This window comes from Callithrix jacchus, chromosome X (genome assembly GCF_049354715.1).
Source record: "Callithrix jacchus isolate 240 chromosome X, calJac240_pri, whole genome shotgun sequence".
NCBI classification, from domain to species: Eukaryota; Metazoa; Chordata; class Mammalia; order Primates; family Cebidae; genus Callithrix; species Callithrix jacchus.
The window spans coordinates 22,048,454-22,074,032 of record NC_133524.1 but is presented as its reverse complement, the minus strand read 5'-3'; the positions used below and the strand labels follow the sequence as shown (position 1 = coordinate 22,074,032).

At 35.9% G+C, this 25,579-nt stretch overlaps 1 protein-coding gene across 8 annotated transcripts in view; it reads right to left on the bottom strand.

The window, feature by feature from the left end:
• The window catches only part of CNKSR2 (connector enhancer of kinase suppressor of Ras 2), a 304,807-nt gene that overhangs the window by 98,324 nt on the left and 180,904 nt on the right, over positions 1-25,579 (bottom strand). For all 8 annotated transcript variants that reach the window (XM_054251174.2, XM_054251175.2, XM_054251176.2 and 5 more), the window contains one exon: positions 25,281-25,492. In XM_054251174.2, the coding sequence (XP_054107149.1) occupies positions 25,281-25,492 (212 nt within the window). The remainder of the gene's footprint in view (positions 1-25,280; positions 25,493-25,579) is intronic.

The window sequence follows — 25,579 nt, the reverse complement described above, 5'->3', positions numbered from 1 at the left end:
GACACATACCTGGTAACTGCATTGTATCAGGATTTAAACCCAGGGACTCAAATATTACTTCTGTCATAATTCTTGGTGACTTCAATATTCACCCTCTGAGATTCTGGCCTTTCAGTTTCTTGAGGTTCTCTCCTACACTCATTCTTGTAGTCATATGCTTAATCTCATCTGCAAAGGCTGCAATCCCTTTAAATATCCCACTTACCAACTACTACCTTTTTTATTTCTAGCATACTCCCTACAGTACTCCAAGTCCAACAATTCTTCCTCCTTTAATCTATTAATACCGAATGCACCACTTTTCAGTATCTATCACCTTCTGTCCCTGCAACTTCCCTCCTTGCACAGCTAAATTTTGATTATTACAGTCACTCAATTGTGTTTTAAAAAATTCTATTAGGAGAATTCTAATTCTGTTCTTAAGGAAAATGTATCAATCTTACGGCTTTTTATTGTGAACACTGATACAGTTTAGTCTGTTTTGCTAAGCTCTTTTAAAGTCTGAGGAATTAACTGGACATGATAAAATTACTAATGAGCCAAAAATGTAGTATTTATTTAATGGCTTCTTTTCAAGGTATGCAAACAACTTTATAAATGATCACCTAATATTCCAAATTATCTAACAGTATTTCTCTGCTCTTTTATAGAGGGAATTTGAGTGAGATGATCTGAGGCAGGATAGGTAGTCAAGGAAGTAAACATGTCCTCACATGGTGACCATACAGTTAACACAATAAGCCCCAGCATTCACATTGTAGTCCAGCTCATTCAAACACAGCTATCTATAGTAGGGAATTTCCCCCCCAGGGAGCATATGCATTTTGATTACATCTGCTCTCAGACTGACCCTTTGTTTATTATAATAGTAAATAACAAACCCCTGGGTAGAGATTTAAGATGCTAATGAGACTTGCAATGTATGAACAAGCATGTACGGCTACTGTGCATGTGCACCCAGAGGACCACCAAGAACATGCTTACTAGCAACACTTCTTCCCATCCCTTTATGAATAATCATGTAGACTCCCATAAAGGGAGTCTCCCTAGTGCCAGTCATGGTGGTCTCATCCTTAGGAGCAGTCTTCCCTGAATCTTCTCTTAGCATGCACTATCTATTCTGCACCTAACTTTCATATTTTTTGTCCTTTGTAATAAATTGCTCTACGCTACACCTCCTTTGCTGTGTGTCTCTTGTTGAAATTATTTTAAGCTAAGAAGAACCTAGGTCTCACAATAGCCATCTATAGATCCAGGTCAATATTGTGCCTAACAAAGGTACGGTAAGGGTTTGAGGGAAGGTCTCTTTTTGTTATGTCTATTTCTACCATTTTGCACAGCCAGTCCTCCAGATTTTCAATGTTATGAATGCTGGTTTTCAAAATATCTACAATTTATTTCTTTAGGATCTGGTTTTAAAAATAAACTCTACTTCAGCACGGGCACTGAAATTGAAGCAATTAACAGCTCTAGCACTGTTTTTACATGTTACCAAAAAAATCTTTTGAAAAGTGAAAATCCAATAAATAGTTAATTATTTTACTTGCTCTCTATATTATATATATATTAAAAAGTTACTTAGATACTTTTTGAAAATTGGTTGTTTGGAGTCAAACATGTGCACAAAAACAAGAAGAAACATACTTCACACACAGAGTATGAAATACATAATTGTTTTCATTGTATTTTGTGCCATCTCTGAAATTCTAATGGAGCTAAGTCACTGAAGCATGTAATTAAGCCCTTGATATGTCTGGTTGTATAATTAGCCATAGAAACAATTACGTAGAAGGTTTTTAACACTGACTTTTCCGGGAGTGACTTTTTAAACAGAATTATACTGTGTATCACTAGCACACAATTGAAGGAAAATATATTAAATTAGAAAAAAAACTGGGAGAAAAAGCTTTACTAAAATTTACTTTTGGAGAACATCAGGTTTTGCTTTTATTAGTTATAAAAAAAACTATAGACAGCAACAAATAAAAATAAGTATTTTAAAAAATAAAGTATACTATTGATTTAGGTAGAACAAATAATACTGCTTATAAGTACTGATTTTTAATTGTGCTAAAATTCTGAAGTAGACTTAATAAAGCAGTTAAACTAATAACATAAGGTAACATTTTTGCATAAATAGCCGTTCATGGCAGATTGAGAAATAGACCATGGCTTAAATTATTTCTAATTCCAAATATACAGATCATTGATTACAGCTTGAAAATATGTTTGCTACTACCTGCACATAGCAGCATTTTCATTTCACAAGACAGCAAAGTTCAAATGGAAAGAGAACTTTATGATTCGATGTTTTAGTGCTGCTGGTAAAACACCAGTGAAACAAAACACAAAGCTAAGAGTACTAATAAGTATTATAGTTAGACTCAAATCAAATATACACTATTATTAATACATGCAAAGCATGTTTATATTCATATTACTGTTTAAGGCTTTAATACAAATTGATTGGTTTAATAAAATTAAATACATCTGACCCATTCCTGTGTAAATGTACATAAATAAAACATAAACGTCTGAAAAGTAATTTGGAAAAGTTTAAGACATGTCTTTACACGGTAATATATTGGTTTTTGAGGTGGAAAAGTTAAGATTACTAATTCATGGTAAGAATTAGTAGTAAAAGTAAAGAATATAATCAAGAAAACGAGGATTAGAGCCTATTTAAAAAATTTTGCTGTAATCTCAGCACTTTGGGAGGCCGAGGCGGGTGGATCATGAGGTCAAGAGATTGAGACCATCCTGGTCAACATGGTGAAACCCCGTCTCTACTAAAAATACAAAAAATCAGCTGGGCATGGTGGTACGTGCCTGTAGTACCAGCTACTCAGGAGGCTGAGGGAGGAGAATTGCCTGAACCCAGGAGGCAGAGGTTGCAATGAGCCGAGATCGCGCCATTGCACTCCAGCCTGGGTAACAAGAGCGAAAATCCATCTCCAAAAAAAAAAAATTTTTTTTTGCTGACTACTTCTTCTTATTCCTTTAAGTATAAAACATTTGTTAATTACAGAGTTCCTTTGGCACCCTATCATAAGCCTTGTGATACCACTGTACTAGTGCCTCATAATACAAACATTATTTTATTTGGCCTTTAATATCTGTTGCAAATCTAGAGTTTTTAAACTGGCATCTCCATAGAGGCAGGAATTTTGCACTGTATTTCTTACTGTATTCTAATAAATATGGTAAAGGTAAAAAAATAACTTTTTATAGAGGCACACAGAAAAAAAATTTTTTGGATTTTCTGAATTTTATTATGAAATTGATGGCAGATAGCTTTTAAAAATTATGGCCTATATCCAGCTGCAATTAAGTAAATGGAACACAAAATACATTTTTAAGAATACTGACAATGATGGAGTGCTTTATAATAATATATCCAAATTACTGTATTTTAATACAAAATTGCTATGCTTTAATGCTAGTGTGCAATATTGCTCAAAACTAAACTAATTTTTACCTTAGATAATAAAGCATTTTCAGGCAATATCACAAATGCTACAATCCCCTTTGGCAGAGTTAACTGCTCTCTTTCTGGGCTCCCTAAGCTTTTTCCTGGTGCCTTTAGCTTATATACAATACTTATGATGCTGTACTGTGACATTAGGGAGATCTCAAATTACTGGGTTGCTCCTTGGGTCCTATTCCCTCTGACCTACTCAAGGGCATTCCTTGAGCAATCCTCCCTTCTTTCTTCTGCATCATCAACTTTTCTCTTTCTACTCAGTCATTCCCATCAGCACATAAACATGCTATAATTTCTCCAATCATTTTTAAAAAAGTAGCCCTCCTTACTCCACAAACCCCTACCCAGCTACCACCTTATTTTTTGTTCCCCTTTACAGAAAACCTTGTAGAAAGCTTCTTTATATGTGCAGTCCCCAATTCTTCTCCTCCTCTTCTCTCTTAAATCTTCTCTGATTAAGCTCTTGCCACCCCTATCCCACCAAAACTGCTATAGTCAAGGATGCTAAGGTTTCCATGTTGCTAAATTCAATAGACAATACTCAGAGTCCTTGACTTTTCTGATGTATATAAGGCATTAACACTGAGTATTACTCCCTCCTTGAAACACTTCCCTCACCCAGCACCGTAGGACTCTGTCCTCTGGTTTTCCTCACCTCTTCTCATCATAAATTCACATGCATCCTTCAGAGCTAAGCAAAAATGTCATTTCCCTAGGGACACAATCCTTGGCCTCTCATTCTAGGTCAGGGTTCTCTGTTTGTCTCATTTCCTCTCAAAGTTCTTCTTTGTAGCATGCCAATTACAGTCACATAAGTATTTATTAATTTAGTTACTTGAATTCTGTCATGCTTCTAGACTAAGTTTCATGAGGAAAGACAGACTTTTCTACTGTCTACTTAGTGCTATCTCCCACACTTAGCACAGTACCTTAAACACAGTAACTGCTCAATTTTTAACTGATTGCTTGTTAAGAAAGTAAATAGGGGACTTTCCTAAGACACTAGACAGAAAAGGATCCAAGCTATATCATTAGTTTCTATTTTCATACTTTCCATTTCTTTCCTTTTAATTTTCCATTTCCTTCTTTTCCTCCCTCTTCCTTCGTTCTAAGGCAAATATGTTACCCTCACCAACCCTCTTCATTTTTCTGACAAATTTAGCTTTACAAAACTGCTTGGCAATCAAGTCAGAACTAATTTGTCTCTTTATTTCTTATCCAAAAACATTCCCATATTAAGTTGTCTATTGAAACACCACTGAATTGCTGCCTTTTTCATTTGTATCACTTTTAAAAACTCTCTAAAATCATGCTAAAATTATTAAGTTTCAGAGTAATAAGCAGCACCTTAGAAGCAATCCTCTCTTACAGTTGTCAAAAGTTTAAAAAAAATTGCAAAGAAATTTCTTCATAAGTCTGACATGCCCTTTAATGCTCACAAAAAAGCTTTCTTGAGAGTCTCAAAAAAAGTATACACATATACACATGTGTTCTGAATATTTTAGCCAATATTTTGATGAAAATGAGTATAGTAAGTCTAGTTAAGCTATATGCTTGCCACATACACCCATCAAAAACCCCAAATACCAGACAAAAAAATTACTTTCAGATGGCTGACTGAATTTCTAGGAAAACATCCTGGGGTTACTTAAGGTAGAGAATCACACTTTTAAAGAGGAAGTAAAATGGAATTAAATGAAAAGTCAGTAATTTTTAAAGGATAATGGTAACATATCGGGATCCAGTAAAATAAGAATGAACAATTTGATCTTTATAGCTGTATTTTTAAAATTTTATTTTTGGATAAAAGAGATTGAAAAAATTGGTTTGTAAACATTTCAATACAATTATTTAAGGATTAACTTTAATGACTTATAAATAATACAAATCAAATATAAGCTTTGTATTGATTAACTTAAAAATCTTTTCAGTTTCATTGATGCAGAACAAAACCAGTTAAAATCTCATTTCCAAAATAACCCCATAAAAACGTGGGCAAAGGACATGAACAGACACTTTTCAGAAGAAGACATACACTCCGCCAACAATCATATGGAACAAAGCTCAACACTGCTGATCATTAGGGAAATGCCAATCAAAACCACAATGATACATCATTTCACACCTGTCAAAATGGCTATTACTAAAAAGTTAAAAAAAAAAGTTAGATGCTGGTGAGGCTGTGGAGAAAAAGGAACTCTTATACACTGTTAGTGGAGTGTAAATTAGTTCAGCCATTGTGGAAGATAGTGTGACAATCCCTCAAAGACCTAAAGACAGAAATACTATTCAACACAGCAATCCTATTACTGGGTATATACCCACAGAAATAGAAGTCATCCGGTTATAAAGACACATGCATTTGTATGTTCACTGCAGCACTATTCACAATAGCAAAGACATGGAATCAACATAAATGTCCATCAATGATAGACTAGATGAAGAAAATGTGGCATATATAACCCATGGAATACTATGTAGTCATAAAAAAGAACAAAATCGGCTGGGCACGGTGGCTCATGCCTGTAATCCTAGAACTTTGAGAGGCCAGGGTGGGCGGATCATGAGGTCAAGAGATCAAGACCATCATGGTCAACATGGTGAAACCTTGTCTCTACTAAAATACAAAAATTAGGTGGGCATGGTGGCGTGCACCTATAGTCCCAGCTACTTGGGAGGCTAAGGCAGGAGAATTGATTGAAGCAGTGAGTCAAGATTGTGCTACTGCACTCCAGCCTAGGCCTGGCGACACAGGAAGATTCTGTCTCAAAAAAATAAAAAATTAAACCCAACAAGATCATGTCCTTTGCAGGGACATGGATGGAGCTGGAGGCCATTATCTTTAGCAAACTAACACAGGAAGAGAAAACCAAATACCGCATGTTCTCACTTATAAGGAGGAGCTAAATGATGAGAACACATAGACACAGAGAGGAACAACACACACTGAGGCCTCTTGGAGGGCGGAAGGTGGGAGGAGGGAGAGGATCAAGAAAAACAACTGATGGGTACTAGTCTAAATACCTCAGTAATAAAATAATCTGTATAACTAACCCCATGACACAAGTTTACCTATGTAAAAATCTAGCACTTGTACCCCTGAACTTAAAAGTTAAAAAAACTAATTTCCAAGAATAAGCTCCATTGTGGTTGTGTATTTTCCTACTGTTTTCTAAAAGTGATATATACTTTAAATGGGAAGTAACATGAAAGAATTGCTAAAGGAGAAAATACTGAACTGCATCAAAAAATTATGTGGCACTTTTAACACTTAATTTCAAGGCTAATTATATTTTGAACCAAATTATCTTTTGTAAATATTGTACCAAGAGAAAATACTGAACTGCATCAAAAAATTATGTGGCACTTTTAACACTTAATTTCAAGGCTAATTATATTTTGAACCAAATTACACCTTTTGTGAATATTCTACCAAGAGAGCGAACAAATTATACATACACACTGGATTTTAGAAAGACGGGATTTTCTTAGTTGAAATGTTGTCTCTGTGCATACTGACAATTTCTCTACATTAGAGGGGTATGGGAGGAATGAGAAAATATTTAGATGATTTAAATACTGTTTAAGTGGCAAAAGAGTTCTGGGTCCTCTGAAGGCTCTGGTTGGTATAAAATGAGCTATGCTAAAATACTTGGCTCTTTGCTGTGATCAGCATTAATACAAATGTGAACAAGAAAGATGACACAGGCATGTAAATATTATTGGTTAAAAGCATGCAGTTCTCAAGTTAAAAAACTGCAAATTAAAGCAGTCTAGTTTTAAAAAACATTAGTAAAGCAGGGTGTCTTGTAAATCCTATTAGCATATGGAAGACACTTTTTCTCATGAAAAGTAAAAAAGATAAGGTAAACTAGTTGAACATTCTTATTTGAAAATAAATGACATCCTGTAATAACTTTACAATTCCTTTCACTTATTTTTCTGAGACCATTACTTGTTAGTGAAGCCAGCAAGAAAGGTAGAGATGACAACATAAGACAGACCAAAGTTAGTTTCTCAGGATTTCACAGATAATCAGTGAAAAAAAAAATGTAAAGAAGTTTCAGCGTAATAAACAGTTGGAGTCAGTCCATGAATAGACGTTCAAGTTCCTATCCCACACCTGTTTTCACCACATCAAATAACCTTGGTGATGTATCATTCTAAGTCATTACATTAGACAAAAATCCAATTAATTTTTCTTAAAAAAATCTAATGGCATGTATGATTCCTAGTTTTTTGTTTGTTTGTTTAAGTGTCCTCCCAGCCAGTCTGCAACTCTTGCAAAATACTAAGGCTATGTGAAGAACTAATGGAGGATTAGCACATAAACCACGGATGCAACTTTTTGTTTGTGGTCCAATACCTTAACAATGATGGCAAATAAACTGGTTTGACATGATGTATTGCTTATAAAACAATGCTAAGTTGTCATATGTATATTTTTAAATGGCTGTATACTGTTTTATTTGTTCTAATGTCTCTAGTCATTAATCAGTGCATAATTTTTACTTATCTCTCTCTTTTTTTTTTTTTGAAACGGAGTTTTGCTTTTGTTACCCAGGCTGGAGTGCAATGGCGCAATCTCGGCTCACCGCAACCTCCGCCTCCTGGGTTCAGGCAATTCTCCTACTTCAGCCTCCTGAGTAGCTGGGATTACAGGCACGTGCCACCGTGCCCAGCTAATTTTTTGTATTTTTAGTAGAGACGGGGTTTCACCATGTTGACCAGGATGGTCTCGATCTCTTGACCTCGTGATCCACCCTCCTTGGCCTCCCAAAGTGCTGGGATTACAGGCGTGAACCACCGCGCCCGGCCCTACTTATCTCTTTTTTTAACACTTAATATTACACCTGACATTTTCTATTCCCAAGGATCTATTTCTTCCATGATTTCTAGAAAACTGTTTTGCAGTGATAGCAGTAATTCCACAAATGGCTTGAAGTACCATGTAATGATCTTTCTAGGTAGTTTTTTTTTACTTTAGTTTGAACTTTTATCACAAATAAGATTTACTCTAGAAAGTAGTTTACATATGGCTTTTCTGCAAGATAAGAATGAAGAACAAAGATGACATTCAACAATCCAACTGCTGGGCAGGCTTAAACATCAAGAATACATGTTTTTCCAAATGCTTATTTGTAAGTCAGCTGTTTGGAACTTAAGACACATAGAAATCGTATCACTGGTATTTGGGTCTTTAAGAGCAGCTGCGAAAGTTTTTTACAATGATTTCCAAAATATACTCCATAAAACATTAGTTCCATTGGGAAGCTGAAAAATGCTGTGTGATCAAAAAAGGGATTTAATGTACAAATATATTTGGGAAACAGTAAATTAACCCAAATGCAACAAAACTTTCAAATACGTAGTATGTGAATGTGCATTTATTAATCTCCAAGAGGGGCCTAAATTATGAAAAACTTCTCCTTCTTATTTAACCATATAACCTTTTTGTTTTACAGGCTATCTTTCAGAGCTAGTGATCTGGAGATCTGGAGATCACTAGCTCTGAAAGATAGCCTGTAAAAGAAATAGCTAGATTATTTAAGGAAATTAGGAAATTGCTGGATTATTTAAGTCATTTTGTGATCTGAAGGCTAATATAAATAGCCCTATTTAAATTTTACCTAGCTACCATTTATTACAGTTATTTTCCCCATGGGGAAAAATGTATTCTGATTTTGACTAGGGATAAATGTATTATCTCCTGCTCCAGGAGATGTTATGATTAGATTTTCTATTTAGAATAGGTTAGGTAATCCCAGACACTAACAACCTTAAACAAATACTTCTGCCCAGAGAATATGCTAAGTGTGAATAAATGTAAGTATATCTCTCCAGGGCAATAACTTCCCAGGTTGTTTGAATCAAAAAAATATAAGGCAATCAGCTCTGTGCCATATAAGGCCTCTAACTTTGATTTTCTAGTATCTGCTCTGTATTCAATTTATTTGTAAATTAATTCTTCTTAAGTAAAATTAAAATTCTTCTTAAGAAACCCTGGCTAGGGTTTCTCAGACATTTCAGGCCAGATCATTCTTGTTGGATGCTGTCCTGAGCACTGCAGGATGTTTAGTGGCATCCTTGGTCTGCAACCTTTCCCCACAAATGTGACAACAAAATCGTCCCTGGAAATAGCCAAATGTCTCCTGGGGGGCAATACTAAACCCAGATGAGAATCTCTGAGTCAGACTGTTTCTCTTCTTAGCTTTCCTATTCTACTCATAAGAGAATATCGTTTCATCTAGTTCATATCTTTTTGATTAATTCATTTGAAGAGTATATTTTTCCCTCTAATAGTTGTATTAGCTTTGTTGATTTGGTTTCATAATCTTTGTATTTTATCTACGTATTAATAGCCTGACACTTTTATATTATTTTTCTTTTTTATTATACTTTATATTTTGGGATAGATGTGCAGAACATGCAGGTTTGTTACCTAGGTATATATGTGCCATGTAGATCAACCCGACATCTACATTAGGTATTTCTCCTAATGCTATCCTTCCCCTAGCCCCCCACCCCATGATAGACCCTGAGGTGTGATGTTCCCCTCGCTGCTCCATGTGTTTTCATTGTTCAACTCCCACTTATAAGTGAGAATAAGCAGTGTTTGGTTTTCTGCTCCTGTGTTACTTTGCTGAGAATGATGGTTTCCAGCTTCATTCATGTCCCTGCAAAGGACATGAACTCATCCTTTTTTATGGCTGCATAGTATTCCATGGTGTACATGTGCCACATTTTTTTTTATCCAGTCTATCATTGATTGGCATTTAGATTAGTTCCATTTACTAATGTGAATAGTGCTGCAATATGTGTGCATGTGTCTTTATAACAGAATGATTTATAATCCTTTGGGTATATACCCAGTAATGGGATTGCAGGGTCAAATGGTATTTCTGGTTCTAGATCCTTGAGGAATCGCCACACTGTCTTCCACAATGGTTGAACTAATTTATACACCCACCAACAGTGTAAAAGTGTTCCTATTCCTCCACATCCTCTCCACCATTTGTTGTTTCCTTTTTAATGACTGCCATTCTAACTGGTGTGAGATGGTATCTCATTGTGGTTTTGATTTGCGTCTCTTATAACCAGTGATGATGAGCTTTGTTTCATATGTTTGTTGGCTGCATAAATGTCTTCTTCTGAGAAGTGTCTGTTTATATCCTTTGTCAACTTTTTGATGGGGTTGTTTTTTTCTTGTAAATTTGTTTAAGTTCCTTGTAGATTCTGGATATCAGCCCTTTGTCAGCTGGATAGATTGCAAAGATTTTCTCCCATTCTGTAGGTTGCCTGTTCACTCTGATGATAGTTTATTTCACTGTGCAGAAGCTCTTTAGTTTAATGAGATCCCATTTGTCAATTTTGGCTTTTGGTGTTTTAATCATGAAGTTTTTGCCCATGCCTATGTCCTGAATGGTATTGCCTAGGTTTTCTTCTAGGGTTTTTGTTTTTATTTTATTTTATTTTACTAGGGTTTTTATGGTTTTAAGTCTTATGTTTAAGTCTTTAATCCATCTTGAGTTAATTTTTATATAAGGTGTAAAGAAGGGGTCCAGTTTCAGTTTTCTGCATATGGTTAGCCAGTTTTCCCAATACCATTTATTAAGTAGAGAATCCTTTCCCCATTGCTTGTTTTAGTCAAGTTTGTCAAAGATCAGATGGTTGTACATGTGTGGCATTATTTTTGAGGCCTCTGTTCTGTTCCATTGGTCTACATGTCTGTTTTGGTATCAGTAGCATGCTGTTTTGGTTACTGTAGCCTTGTAGTATAGTTTGAAGTCTAGTAGCATGATGCCTCTAGCTTTGTTCTTTTTGCTTAGGATTGTCTTGGCTATATGGGCTCTTTTTGGTTCCATATGAGATTTAAAGCATTTTTTCTAATTCTATGAAGACAGTCAATGGTAGCTTGATGGAGGTAGCAATGAATCTGTGAATTACTTTGGGCAGTATGGCCATTTTAATGATATTGATTCTTCTTATCCATGAGCATGGAATGTTTTTCCATTTGTTTGTGTCCTCTCTTATTTCCTTGAGAAGTGGTTTGTAGTTCTCATTGAAGAGGTCTTTCACATCCCTTATAATTTGTACTCCTAGGTATTTTATTCTTTTTGTAGCAATTGTGAATGGGAGGTCACTCATGATTTAGTCCGTTTCTCTATTATTGGTGTATAGGAATGCTTGTAAGTTTTGCACATTAAAATTGTATCCTGAGACTTTGCTGAAGTTGCTTATTAGTTTAAGGAGATTTTGGGCTGAGATGATGGGGTTTTCTAAATATACAATTATGTCATCTGCAAACAGAGACAAGTTGACTTCCTCTCTTCCTATTTGAATACCCTTTATTTATTTCTCTCGCCTGATTGCCCTGGCTAGAACTTCTAATACTATGTTGAATAGGAGTGGTGAGAGAGGGCATCTTTGTCTTGTGCCAGTTTGCAAAGGGAATGCTTCCAGCTTTTGCCCATTCAGTATGATATTGGCTGTGGGTATCATAAATAGCTCTTATTATTTTGTGATACATTCCATCAATACCTAGTTTATTGAGAGTTTTTAGCATGAAAAGATCAGATGAAGGGGTGCTGAATTTTATTGAGGGCCTTTTCTGCATCTATTGAGATAATCATGGTTTTTGTCATTGGTTCCATTTATATGATGGATTATGTTTATTAATTTGTGCATGTTGAAGGATGAAGCCAACCTGATTGTGGTAGATCAGCTTTTTGATGGGCTGCTGGATTCAATTTTTCAGTATTTTACTGAGGATTTTTGCATCAATGTTCATCAGGGATATTGTCCTGACATTTTCTTTTTTTTTGTTGTTCTCTGCCAGGTTTTACTATCAAGATGGTGCTGGCCTCATAAAATGAGTTAGGGAGAAGTCACCTTTTCTATTGTTTGGAATAATTTCAGAAGGAATGGTACCAGCTCCTCTTTGTGCCTCTGGTACAATTCAGCTGTGAACCATTTGGTCCTGAGTTTTTTTTTATTTTTATTTTTTGGTTGGTAGGCTATTAATTACTGCCTCAATTTCATAAGTTGTTGTTTGTCTATTCAGGAATTCAACTTCTTCTTGGTTTAGTCTTGGGAGGGTGTACATGTCCAGGAATTTATCCACTTCTTTTAGATTTTCTGGTTTATTTGCGTAGAGGTGTTTATAGTATTCTCTGATGGCAGTTAGTATTCCTGTGCGATCTGTGGTGATCTCCTCCTTATCACTTTTTTATTGTATCTATTTGATTCTTCTCTCTTTTATTCTTTATTAGTCTGGCTGATGGTCTATCTATTTTGTTAATTTTTTCAAAAAACCAGCTCCCGGATTCATTGATTTTTTTTGAAAGGTTTTTCATGTCTCTAGCTCCTTCAGTTCTGCTCTGATCTTAGTTATTTCTTGTCTTCCGCTAGCTTTTGAATTTGTTTGCTCTTGCTTCTCTAGTTCATTTAATTGTGAGGTCAGGGTGTCAATTTTCAATGTTTCCTGCTTTCTCCTGTGGTCATTTCTTTAGCTGTGTCCCAGAGTTTCTGGTATGCTATGTCTTTGTTTTCACTGGTTTCAAATAACTTATTTATTTCTGCCTTAATTTTGTTATTTACCCAGTAGTCATTCAAGAGCAGGTTGTTTAGTTTCCATGTAGTTGTGCAATTTTGAGTGAGTTTCTTAATCCTGAGTTATAATTTGATTGCACTGTGGTCTGAGAGACTGTTTGTTATGGTTTCCATCCTTTTGTATTTGCTGAGGAGTGTTTTACTTCCAATTATGTGGTCGATTTTAGAATAAGTGTGATGTAGTGCTGAGAAGAATGTATATTCTGTTGATTTGGGGTGGAGAGTTCTGTAGATGTTTATTAGGTCCACTTGGTACAGAGCTGAGTTCAAGCCCTGAATATCCTTGCTAATTTTCTGTCTCATTGATCTAATCCTGATAGTGGGGTATTACAGTCTCTCATTATTATTGTGTGGGAGTCTAAGTCTCTTTGTAGGTCTCCAAGAACTTGCTTTATGAAACTGGGTGCTCCTGTATTGTGTACATAGATATTTGGGATAGTTATCTCTTCTTGTTGCATTGATTCCTTTACCATTGTCATGCCCTTCTTTGTCTTTTTTGATCTTTGTTAAAGTCTGTTTTAAGAGACTAGGATTGCAATCCCTGCTTTTTTTTTTTTTGCTTTCCATTTGCTTGGTAAACATTCTTCCATCCCTTTAGTTTGAGCCTATGTGTGTCTTTGCACGTGAGATGGGTCTTCTGAATACAGCACACTGATGGGTCTTGACTCTATCCAATTTGCCAGTCTGTGTCTTTTAATTGGGGCATTTAGCCTGTTTACATTGAACATTTACATATTGTTATGTGTGAATTTGATCCTATCATTATGATGCTAGCTGGTTATTTTGCCCATTCGTTGATGCAGTTTCTTCATAGCATCGATGGTCTTTACAATTTGGTATGTTTTTGCAGTGGCTGGTTTCAGTTTTTCCTTTCCATATTTACTGCTTCCTTCAGAAGCTCTTGTAAGGCAGGCCTAGTGTTAACAAAATCTCAGCATTGCTTGTCTGTAAAGGATTTAATTTCTCCTTCACTTATGAAGCTTAGGTTGGCTGGATATGAAATTCTCAGTTCAAAATTATTTTCTTTAAGAATGTTGAATATTGGCCCCCACTCTCTTTAGGCTTGTAGGGTTTCCAAAGAGAGATCCATTGTTAGTCTGAAGGGCTTCCCTTTGTGGGTAACCTGACCTTTCTCTCTGGCTGCCCTTAACATTTTTCCTTCATTTCAACCTTGGTGAATCTGATAATTATGTGTCCTGGAGTTGCTCTTCTCAAAGAGTATCCTTGTGGTGTTCTCTGTATTTCCTAAATTTGATGTTGGCCTGCCTTGCTGGGTTGGGGAAGTTCTCCTAGATAATATCCTGAAGAGTGTTTTGCAATTTGGTTCCATTCTCTCGGTCACTTTCAGGGACACCAATTAAATGTAGGTTTGGTCTTTTCACATAGTCCCATATTTCTTGCAGGCTTTGTTTATTCCTTTTCATTCTTTTTTCTCTAATCTTGTCTTCATGCTTTATTTCATTAAGTTGATCTTCAATCTCTGATATCCTTTTTTCTGCTTGATCAATTCGGCTATTGATACTTGTGTATGCTTCACAAAGTTCTTGTGCTGTGTTTTTCAGCTCCATCAGATCATTTATGTTCTTCTCTAAACTGGTTATTCTAGTTAGGAATTTGTTTAACCTTTTTTCAAGGTTCTTAACTTCCTTGCATTGGGTTAGAACATGCTCCTTTAACTCTGAAAAGTTTGTTATTACCCACTTTCTGAAGTTTACTTCCATCAATTTATCAAACTCATTCTCCATCCAGTTTTGTTACCTTGTTGGCGAGGAGTTGTGATCCTTTGGAGGAAAAGAAGCAACTGGTTTTTGGAATTTTGAGCCTTTTTGCACTCGTTTTTCCACATTTTTGTGGATTTATCTACCTTTGGTCTGTGATGTTGGTGAACCTCAGATGGGTTTTGTGTGGATTTTTTTTGTTGATTTTGATGCTATTCCTTTCTGTTTGTTAGTTTTACTTCTAACAGGCCCTTCTGCTGCAGGTCTGCTGGAGTTTGCTGGAGGTCCACTCCAGATCCTGTTTGCTTGGGTATCACTAGTGGAGGTTGCGGAACAGTAAAGCTTGCTGCCTGTTCCTTCCTCTGGGAGCTTCGTCCCAGAGGGGCACCTGCCAGATGCTAGCTGGAGACCTCCTGTATGAAGTGTCTGTCAACCCCTGCTGGGAGGTGTCTCCCAGTCAAGAGGCACAGGGGTCAGAGACTCACTTGAGAAGGCAGTCTGTCCCTTAGCAGAGCTTGAGCACTGCGTTGAGAGATCTATTGTTCTCTTCAGAGCTGACAGGCAGGAACATTTAAGTCTGCTGAAGCAGCACCCACAGTGCCCCCTTTCCCCCAGGTGCTCTGTCCCAGGTAGGTGGGAGTTTTATCTATAAGCCTCTGACTAGGGCTGCTGCCTTTCTTTCAGAGATGCCCTACCAAGAGAGGAAGACTCTACAGAGAGTCTGGCTACAGCTGCTTTGCCAAGCCATGATGGGCTACACCCAGTTCAAACTTTCTGGTGGCTATGTTTACAACATAAGGGGGAAAATCACCAACTCAAGCCTCAGTAATGGTAGATGCCCCTCCTCCCACCAAGGTCGAGTGTCCCAGGTTGACTTTAGACTGCTGTGCTGGCAGCAAGAATTCCAAGCCAGTGTAGCTTAGCTTGCTGGGCTCCCTGGGGGTGTGATCTGCTGAGCAAGACCACTTGGCTCCTTGCCTTCAACCCCTCCCCCACCTTTCCAGGGGAGTGAACAGTTCTGTCTTGCTGGTGTTCCAGACACCACTGGGATATGAAATAAAAAAAAAAACTCCTGTAGCTAGCTCAGTGTTTGCCCACAAGGCCACCTAGTTTTGTGCTTGAAACCCTGGGCCCAGGTGGTGTAGGCACCCAAGGGAATCTCCTGGTCTGTTGGTTGCAAAGATCATGGGAAAAGCACAGTATCTGGGCCAGAATGTACCATTTCTCATGATACAGTCCCTCATGGTTTCCCTTGGCTAGGGGAGGGAATTTCCCGACCCCTTGTGCTTCCAAGGTGAGGCAATGTCCCACCCTGCTTTTGCTCTCCCTCTATGGGCTGCACCTATTGCCTAACCAGTCCTAATGAGATGAGCCAGGTACCTCAGTTGGAAATGCAGAAATTACCCACCTTCTGCATTGATCTCTCTGGGAGCTGCAGATTGGAGCTGTTCCTATCGGGCCATCTCGCCAGTCACCAATAGTTCTTTTTCTTAATCTTACTGTTTTATCTATTACCTAGTACCTTGAGTTCTTTCAGAATGATCTTTTCTTCCTCAGTTTAATTTCTTTAAGGTTCTCCAACTCTTTTATTAGTTTTATATATTACATTCTTCTTTCATTTTTTTTTTTTTGAGACAGAGTTTCGCTCTTGTTACCCAGGCTGGAGTGCAATGGCACAATCTCGGCTCACCACAACCTCCGCCTCCTGGGTTCAAGCAATTCTCCTGCCTCAGCCTCCTAAGTAGCTGGGATTACAGGCACGTGCCACCATGTCCAGCTAACTTTTTTTGTATTTTTAGTAGAGACGGGGTTTCACCATGTTGACCAGGATGGTCTCGATCTCTTGACCTCGTGATCCACCTGCCTCGGCCTCCCAAAGTGCTGGGATTTACAGGCTTGAGCCACCACACCTGGCCTCTTCTTCCATTTTTTAAGCAACTAATCAAAAACTTTAAAAAGATGGGAGGGCTGAACTGTTTTCAGATTCCTGATGATGGGAGGTTGTAACTGGGCCCTTCTAATCCAGCATATGTGCTGATGATTTTTATACTAGAGCTTAAAAGGATTTGGATAAGGGCAGTTTGCAGTGTTATTAACTATTTGACCATTCTTCCTTCTACTTTGGTTTGCAAAATCAAACCAAAAGAAATCAAAAAGCTCTACTCATATTTCTTTTAACTCCTATAACTGGCCAGTTATTGGCTTGGTAGAGGGACCAAACATGTGGAAAGATTTCTAGCCAATTTGTCTTTTACTAAGTAAGTCCTTCCACAGGAGACTTCAAAAATCTTTGGGACACTTTTATTTATGAACAGCAAGCATTTATTATACCATCTAAGGCACCATATTTCTTAAGTAGTTTTTGTGAGGCAAGAACTCTGCTAAGTACTTGACATATATACTCTCATTTAATCCTCACACAAACACTATGAGTAGTATTACTATTCCATCTTACAGATAAGGAAACAAAAATACAGGGAGGTTAAGTCTCAAGATCAAGATCAATTAGCTATTAAAAGCCAAGCTGTTATAACAAATTCAAGTCTGTTTCACCTCATAATTCATGATCTTCTATTTCCATCAGTAAAATTGTACAATTTAAGGAAGAATGCCTTCCCTAGATGATTACTCTAATGTTTACATTATAAACAGACTACTTTCTATTTCTATGTCAAAATATTGTCGAACTGCTTTTCCATCAATTACATGGTTCCTAACCACCATAAACTAGATGCTCAAAATTGTTTTGTGAGGCTAACCAACATGTCATCTTTATGAAATTTATTTAGTAAGTCTAAAAGAATAAGAATTCCCATGAATAGAGTACAGATCCCATATTTCTTCATTTTTGAATCATTAATTTCTATTTCTATAGTTATTTCTTCTTTGGAAATGGTACATTTTACTTGAACACAGAAATTTCTCACGGATAGAATCCTATTTTCTTTTGTCTCCAAAATAGCTGATTAATGACAGCTAAACTTTTACCTGATAAGGAAGATTATTTACATTTTAAAATCACAGGACAGAGAGGAGACTTGTATTTGGAAATAAAAAGCCTGAATGCATTTTAAGTGTTTGATCCTTTAAGAAAAGTTTGAAATAATGCTACTGATTATAATTTAACTGCCCTGAAAATAAAGTGAATTTGTAAGACAAGGAGAAAGGGTCTGTTGAAGCATGATAAGAGACCCTGGAACCTATGGACGCTATCCTAACTTCACATTGATAAAACTCAGTTTATGATGTCATTGTTCATAGGGCCTTTATCATGCTACTATAGGTCATTCAAGCCATTTGCCATTTATGTGGATAAAAAGAACATGGTATTTGATTTTTTCTTGTCACAACTATTCATGTAGAAAATGTTCAAGTATAATGTTACAGAAAAGAATTTTCCTTAATGTACAATGTGTATGAATAACATTTATGAGAATAATTTCTAAAATATCAAGTTTGCATTCATTCCTGTGCTTTTTGTGAGGTCCCGGATTTTCAATAAATCAGAAAAGGTCGGAATTCCTATCTTCAAGTCAATACTATTTGGTGATATTATTGCTAAAAGGTATGTTTTCCTCCTATTCTTAAAAAAGATGACCATTCATGGCCACAAAGGGACTCAGCCAACTGTGTCTACCTTTTAGCAGGTTTCCATGCATAGAAATGTGTTATGATGAAATAGCAAGGGCAAGAAGTCCATGTAAAGCAAAATGGAAAAGCTGATGGGAAATATTACCATTTTGAAAGTTGCCAAGCAACTGATCTCATCAAATTTGAGCCTTTGCCTTTGAGGCCTGAGCAATGAGACTCTATAATAGTTAAAATAATTTAATGCCATCTTTTCCCTGCTTCTATTTTCACATTAAAGTTTCTATGTCATAATGACAATAATGAAAAGAAACACCCAACATACTGGACACTGAGGCAAGTTACACATCTTATCATTAAACTCTCACAAAAACTCTACAAGGCAGATATTATCATATTAATTTAATTAGAAAACTGAAGCCTAGAGTAACATCCTCAAGGACACACTGGAAAAATTAGATGGCAAACAAAATTACCAACTATGGCTGATGCTACAGCCAATGCTAGTAACTACTAATCTAGATTTCTTCTGCTACTGGTATCCATGTTTCCAGAAATTATTCTTTTCTATCTTTTTAGGAAAGTAAACATATTTCATGCTTTTTGATTTATAAAGGGCACAACACACTATTGCTTATTTTACATCTCAATTTAGCAGTCTTTTCCTAAGGCCTGTCAGGTTCATATCTATGTAAATGCATGCTCATTATAGTGTTAGTAAATTTAAAACAACATACACAAGAACATATAAAATCAGACCTAGTTCTGCTTTGCTGGAGTCAAATTCTTGAATTTAGAATGAGTATTGTAATTTTTGGAAATTATTTACCTACAATTAAAGAATTATTTTCATCACATTTAGCTAGCATTACCACTGGTAAGGGTCAAAAAAATATCCATGAGTACTTAAATCCTAGCTCAATCACTTACTAGTGAGTAAGTTATTTAATCTTTCTGTTTTTTAGATTTCTCATCTGTAAAACAAAGAATTTATTAGTACATACCTCATAGGGTTGTTGTGAGGATTAAATGGATTAATGCCTTTTAAATGCTTAGAACACTTTGGCATATCTGAAAGCTCAACAGGTATTACAGTAAGTCCTCACTTAATGTAGTCTCTAGGTTCTTGGAGACTGGGACTTAAAGTGAAACCACAGATTACAAAACCATCTTATTCCTTATTGTTATAACAAAATGACATTGAAGGAAATGGTATTGGGATCAGCTGTAAATCACTTTGCTTAAAGTCCCAGTTTCTAAGAACCTGTGGATGATGTTAAATGAAGACTTACTATATTTACTTATTTTCTAGAGGGGCCATAATGTTTTTGTGTAATTGCTTAGGGTAAATACCTGTACGTGCTTCTTTTAACTCATTCTTAACAACTAGAGGGTCCATGGTATAACACGAGAACCTTGGTTAAACAACATACTTTAAAAGCCATTATTAAGATATTTTCAAATATTTTTCTTTATGTCTATGCTTCTTTGTCACTGTTTAATAGCAGAGCTTCCCTATTTTTCTCTTATATGTCTAAATTTAGAATATGAATGTACAAGGAAAATACAGCAACTACAACATATTCAACTGAAAGCACATATAAAGAACTGTGTCATATCTCTTTTGCTTCTCAAAATCCTACCCATATTCTTCTTATCTTAACTCTAAACTCTCTTTGAGTAAACAGACAATCTGGGAAGTGAATAGGAGAGAAATGGTGGCTAAAATCACATACTTCAAGGTTAGGGTTTTTTTCTCACTAAGAACAGAAATTGAACACTCTAGGATAAAAGACTTACATTGTGTATTTTAAGGTATCACACAAGTGCTAAGAGGTTAAATTACCATTATTTCCAGAAAATGTCAAGTATGAACTTTTTCATATTTTAGGGGTTGTTTTTAACAATATATTTCAGCACGATTATGTACTTTCATTATCATCATTTCCAAAAACAAGATAATGTTATTGTACTTGGGAGTCCAGGTAATGGCATTATTTTATAGGTTAAATAAAGAAGTTGTCATTGATTATTGCTTATGAAGGTTTGAAGTAATTTCTGTTGGGGCCTTTAAGGTCTGGCCTGAGATACTGAGACAAACCTTCAGATCTCTGATCTACATTTGAGAAGGTACCAGTTATTTGGTGGGATGACTAGCATTTAAAAACCCTGGATGAAAGGATTATCCATCATTTAAAACCCAGCATAAATGTCATGTGTACTTATTTGACTCCCAAGGCAAACTATGAGGCTTTACTTCCTGGGCTACTACAGCACTTGGTGCATACCTTCCAATTGACCTGACATGACTGTGATGCATCTACTTATTTGTTTCTTCCCTTTGGGTAATTAGAATTCATGGATTTATTCATTTTTGTGTCCCAGTGGCTGGCTGACTTTATGTATACAACAAGTATTAGTTGAATGACTTAACAAATGAATTAATTGTTGGGAAAATTATGGCCACATAGTCCTTTGCCTGACATATAGGTTTTATTATTTAACATTTAATTTTTAAAAGGTAAATACATTAGACAGTTATTTACTTGAAACTATCTTCAAGTTGTACTGAGGAATCGCCAATGATGTATCTACAAGTATCTACATTAAGGTTATATTTGTTTCAGTTTCAAAAGTAAAAAAAAAAAAACTTTGGAGAATACAAGAGTGACTACAGCCAAAAAAATCACATGGAGACTACACTACTATGCACAAATGCAACCAAAAACAAAGCACCCTACCCAATTGACACTATAGAATGCATATGCAAAAATAAGTCTTTCCCTATGAAAGCAAACCCATAAAATTAAAAGAAGTGACTGATTCACCAGTTGTACAGATATCAATGTAAGGACACAAGAAACATGAAAAAGCAAGGAAATATGACACTTAAAAGGAACACAACTCTCTAGCAATATACCTCAAAGGAAAGGAAAATGTATGAAATGACCTGAAAAGCAATTCAAAATAATGATCTTAAGGAAAATCAGAGAGATAGAAGAGAATACAGACAATTCATCAAAATAAGGAAAACAATTCATGATCTGAATGAGAAATTCAACAAAAAATAGAAATCATAAAAAAGAACCAAACAGGGTGGGTAGCTCACGCCTGTAATCCCAACACTCTGGGAGGCCAAGGTGGGCAGATCACGAGGTCAGGAGATTGAGACCATCCTGGCCAACATGGTGAAATCCCATCTCTGCTGAAAATGCAAAAATTAGCTGAGTGTAGTGGCATATGCCTGTATTCCAGCTACTCAGGAGGCTGAGGCAGGAGAATTGCTTGAACCAGGGAATCGGAAGTTGCAGTGAGCCAAGACTGCACCACTGCACTCCAGCCTGGTGACAGAGCAAGACTTTGTCTCAAAAACAAACAAACAAAAAAAAGAACCAAACAAAAATCTTAGAACTGAAGAATTCAGTGAATGAAATAAAAACACGCAACTGAGAACTTCAACAACAGACTACCTCATGGTGAAGAAGGTATTTCTGAATATAAGGACAGGTCTTTTGAAATAATCCAGTCAGAAAAAAAGAAAGAAAAAAGAATAAAGAAAGCCTACATGACAAATGGGACACCATAATGTGACCAAACATTTGAATTTGAGTGTTCCAGTAGTAAATTAATTGGGAAAAGACATAGAAAACCTATTGGTGATAGTTAATATTAAGTGTCAACTTGATTGGATTGAAGGATGCAAAGTGTTGTTTCTGGGTATGTCTGTAAGGGTGTTGCCAGAGGAGATTAATATTTGAGTCAGTGAACTGGGACAGGAAGATCCACCCTCAATGTAGGTAGGCACTATCCAATTTGCTGCCAGCATGGCTAGAAAAAGCAGGCAGAAGGAGGTGGAATAAGCTGGCTTGCTAAGTCTTTTGGCTTTCATTTTTCTCCCATGCCAGGTGGTTCCTGCCCTTGAACATCAGACTCCAGGTTCTTTGGCCTTTGGATTCTTGGACTTATATCAGTGGTTGGCCAGAGGTTCTCAGGCCTTCAGCCACAGACTGAAGGATGCACTGTTGGCTTCTCTATTTTTGAGGCTTTGGCACCTGGACTGAGCCACTACTGGCTTCCTTACTCCTCAGCTCGCAGACAGCCTATTGTGGGAGTTCACCTTGTGATTGTGTGAGCCAATTCTGCTTCATAAAGTCCCTTTCATGTATACGTATATCCGATTAGTTCTGTCCCTCTGGAGAACCTTGACTAATACACTATTTAATGAAATAAGAGCTAAAATCTTCCCAAGTTTTGTAAGTGATATAGGCCATACAAACACACAGGAAGCTCAAAGAACCTCAAACAGACTCAACCCCAAAAAAGTCTTCTCCAAATCTTATATTCAAACTGTCAAAAATCAAAGACACAGAAAAAATTCTAAAAACAGTAAGAAAAACGTAAAAAGAACCTCCATCAGAATAACAGTGGATTTCTCAGCAGAAACTTTACAGACAAAGAAAGAACAGGATGATATATTTAAAGTGCTCAAAAAAAATTGTTGGCTAATACTACCACACAATTCAGCATTCACATTATTGGGTATATGTCCAAAGGAAAGGAAATCAGTATGTCAAAGAGATATCTGTACTCCCATGTGTATTGCAGCACTATTCACAATAGCTAAGATATGAAAATTAACCTATGTGTCTATCAACAGATTAATGGATAAAGAAAATGTGATATATATATGAATATTATATATAGAATATATATAAAGAATATTATTCAGCTCTAAAAAAGAATGAAATCTTGTCAGTTGCAGCAACATGAATGAGCCTGGAAGACGTTATGTTAAGTAAAATACATTAGGCCCAGAAAGATAAACACTGCGTGTTTGCATTTGCAAGTGGGAGCTAAAAACATTAAGCTCACAGAGTCTAGAACTGTGGTTACTAGAGGCTGAGAAGAGGAGGGTGAGTAGGAGGGGGATTTGGAAGAAATTGGTTAATGGATATAAAATTACAGCTACATGAGAGAAGTTCTAGTATTATAGTTAACAATAATTTATTATATAATTTCTAATAGCTAGAAGAGAAGATTTCAAATGTTCCCAACACAAAGAAGTGATAAATGTTTAAGGTGAAAAATATGCTTACCCTGATTTGATAATTACAAATTGTATACATATATCAAAATATCACTCTGTATCCCATAAATATTTACAATTACGTATCAGTTTTAAAAAGCTTAAGTTAAAATTGATACTGAGACAAATAATGCTGCTTGCTTCCTTCTCTCTCAAGTATATATGTAGTTCTTTTCCCCTAAGTTGTTTACAAAAAGATATCAAGTATTTATAGGCTATATAAATTTTCTAATATTTAAACAGTATTCTATTCTACTGGGGGAGATTTGTCACACATGATGGCATTAGGTGCTTGAAACTGTAGTCTGCAGGGCCTACCAGTTTATAGCCATTCAAGTAAGAACTTAGTAAACATTTTTAAAAATAAAGTCATCAGTAACCAATTACTTTTATTTGGTGACTATAATTTCTCTTAAATTAAACATTAATTATCTACTTAAACCTAAGTGGAAAATAGCCAGATAATACTGGGACACAAATAAAGAAGAATTGATATACATTACTGTCTATCCAGTAATAGGTATTCAATTAATACTTGTGGAATGAATGAATAAGAATAAAAACTTCATATTATTTTATGGGGCAAGGGTAGGGATGGTAAAGATTACAGGCCTCTATACTCTATATTGCAAGTTTACAATATAGTAGCGGAGAAAAGTAAAGGTTCAAATATCTTCAATACTTAACAGTTAATTGCCACTAGAGTAGTGTAGTTGAGGAGTTTGTTAAAATGTATTATTTATTCTTATGATTAAAAAGCACATGTATAGAGAATAACACAAAGTAAAATAAGTATGGTTCCCATTCTTTAGGATCATTTTGGGGAAAATTTTTCTTTTATACTTATTACCAAAGACCTGAAAGGTAATAAGACATGTATATGAAGACATGTGATAACTGCTCTTTTCAGACCAAAGGAGGGAGGCAGATGGCCACAAGTGAGGAGTATGGATAGAAAGAGGGAGTTAAAAACAACTTTGCTTCTACTTAGTTCCCATTGAACTAATTAGCAGGGATGCTGCCCTTCCTCAAAGTATAAGACCCTCACTAAAAATTATAAATTTGAAAACTGGAAAGGGAGGGCAGAGACTTTCAATTAAATCCATTAATTCTTGCAAAAGAACCACAAGCTTTACTACTTTAAGCAACTTTATCTGCAAATCTTTCAGATATACTGTAATACTTTTAAGTATTTGTGACTGGGTTACTTCTTCAGTCATGAATCAAAGATTAAAACAATCCTAGGCCCATCATAACTCTAGGTCCATTTTTGCCTTAAATACATTATGTTCATCCATTCTATTTAAAGTCCACCTCCACTCTAATGTCAAATAAATTTTACAGCTTCTTAAAAAAAAACTGAGGTGAGAATTTTCCCAGAAAATTCTATTTCTTAAAATCCCTGAGGAATAAGGAGATAATTCTATTTTAAATGTTATGTTAACAGTGAATATTCATTTAAAAAACAGAAAAGAAAAACTAACTCTTGAATATTTCCAGACTGGCAACATCTAACATACAAGAAGTACATATGATGCTAAAAGGATTTTTGTAAATCATTATGAGCTAAAATGTTACTGACTGTTCTTTCTTATCTTTTGAAAACCTAGAAAAATTTTTAGTATCATGTCTCATATTATGGAGATTCCACTTAGAAGCACATGACAGACACAGATCAATTATAAAGTTTAAAAAGCTCCTAAGTAGCTCTCATAACCCAAAAACCTATTAAAGGAAGTTGAGATTCCCATGCTAGACATATATTCTTATATAAACATAGAAGAATTCTTACCGTAAGTCGGGGTGCTTTCTCGTCTTCCTTGACTACTTGATCTTCCTTTTTCATATTCATAGCAATATAAGACAGTATCTTCTTCAACAATATTAAACCTCTTTCGATATTCCTGATCCAGAAATGAATTTGGTGATTCCGATCCTTTATGTACTGGCTTGCCTACCATATGTCCTCTAAGGTCTTCACAAGGAAGGTTTCCTTTTTCATCCCTAAAGAAAGGTTAAAGGAGAAGGATGTAGAAACATGTTAGGGTAGTAAATGGCAGAGGGTCTAAAATACTAATAATTTATTCCCAA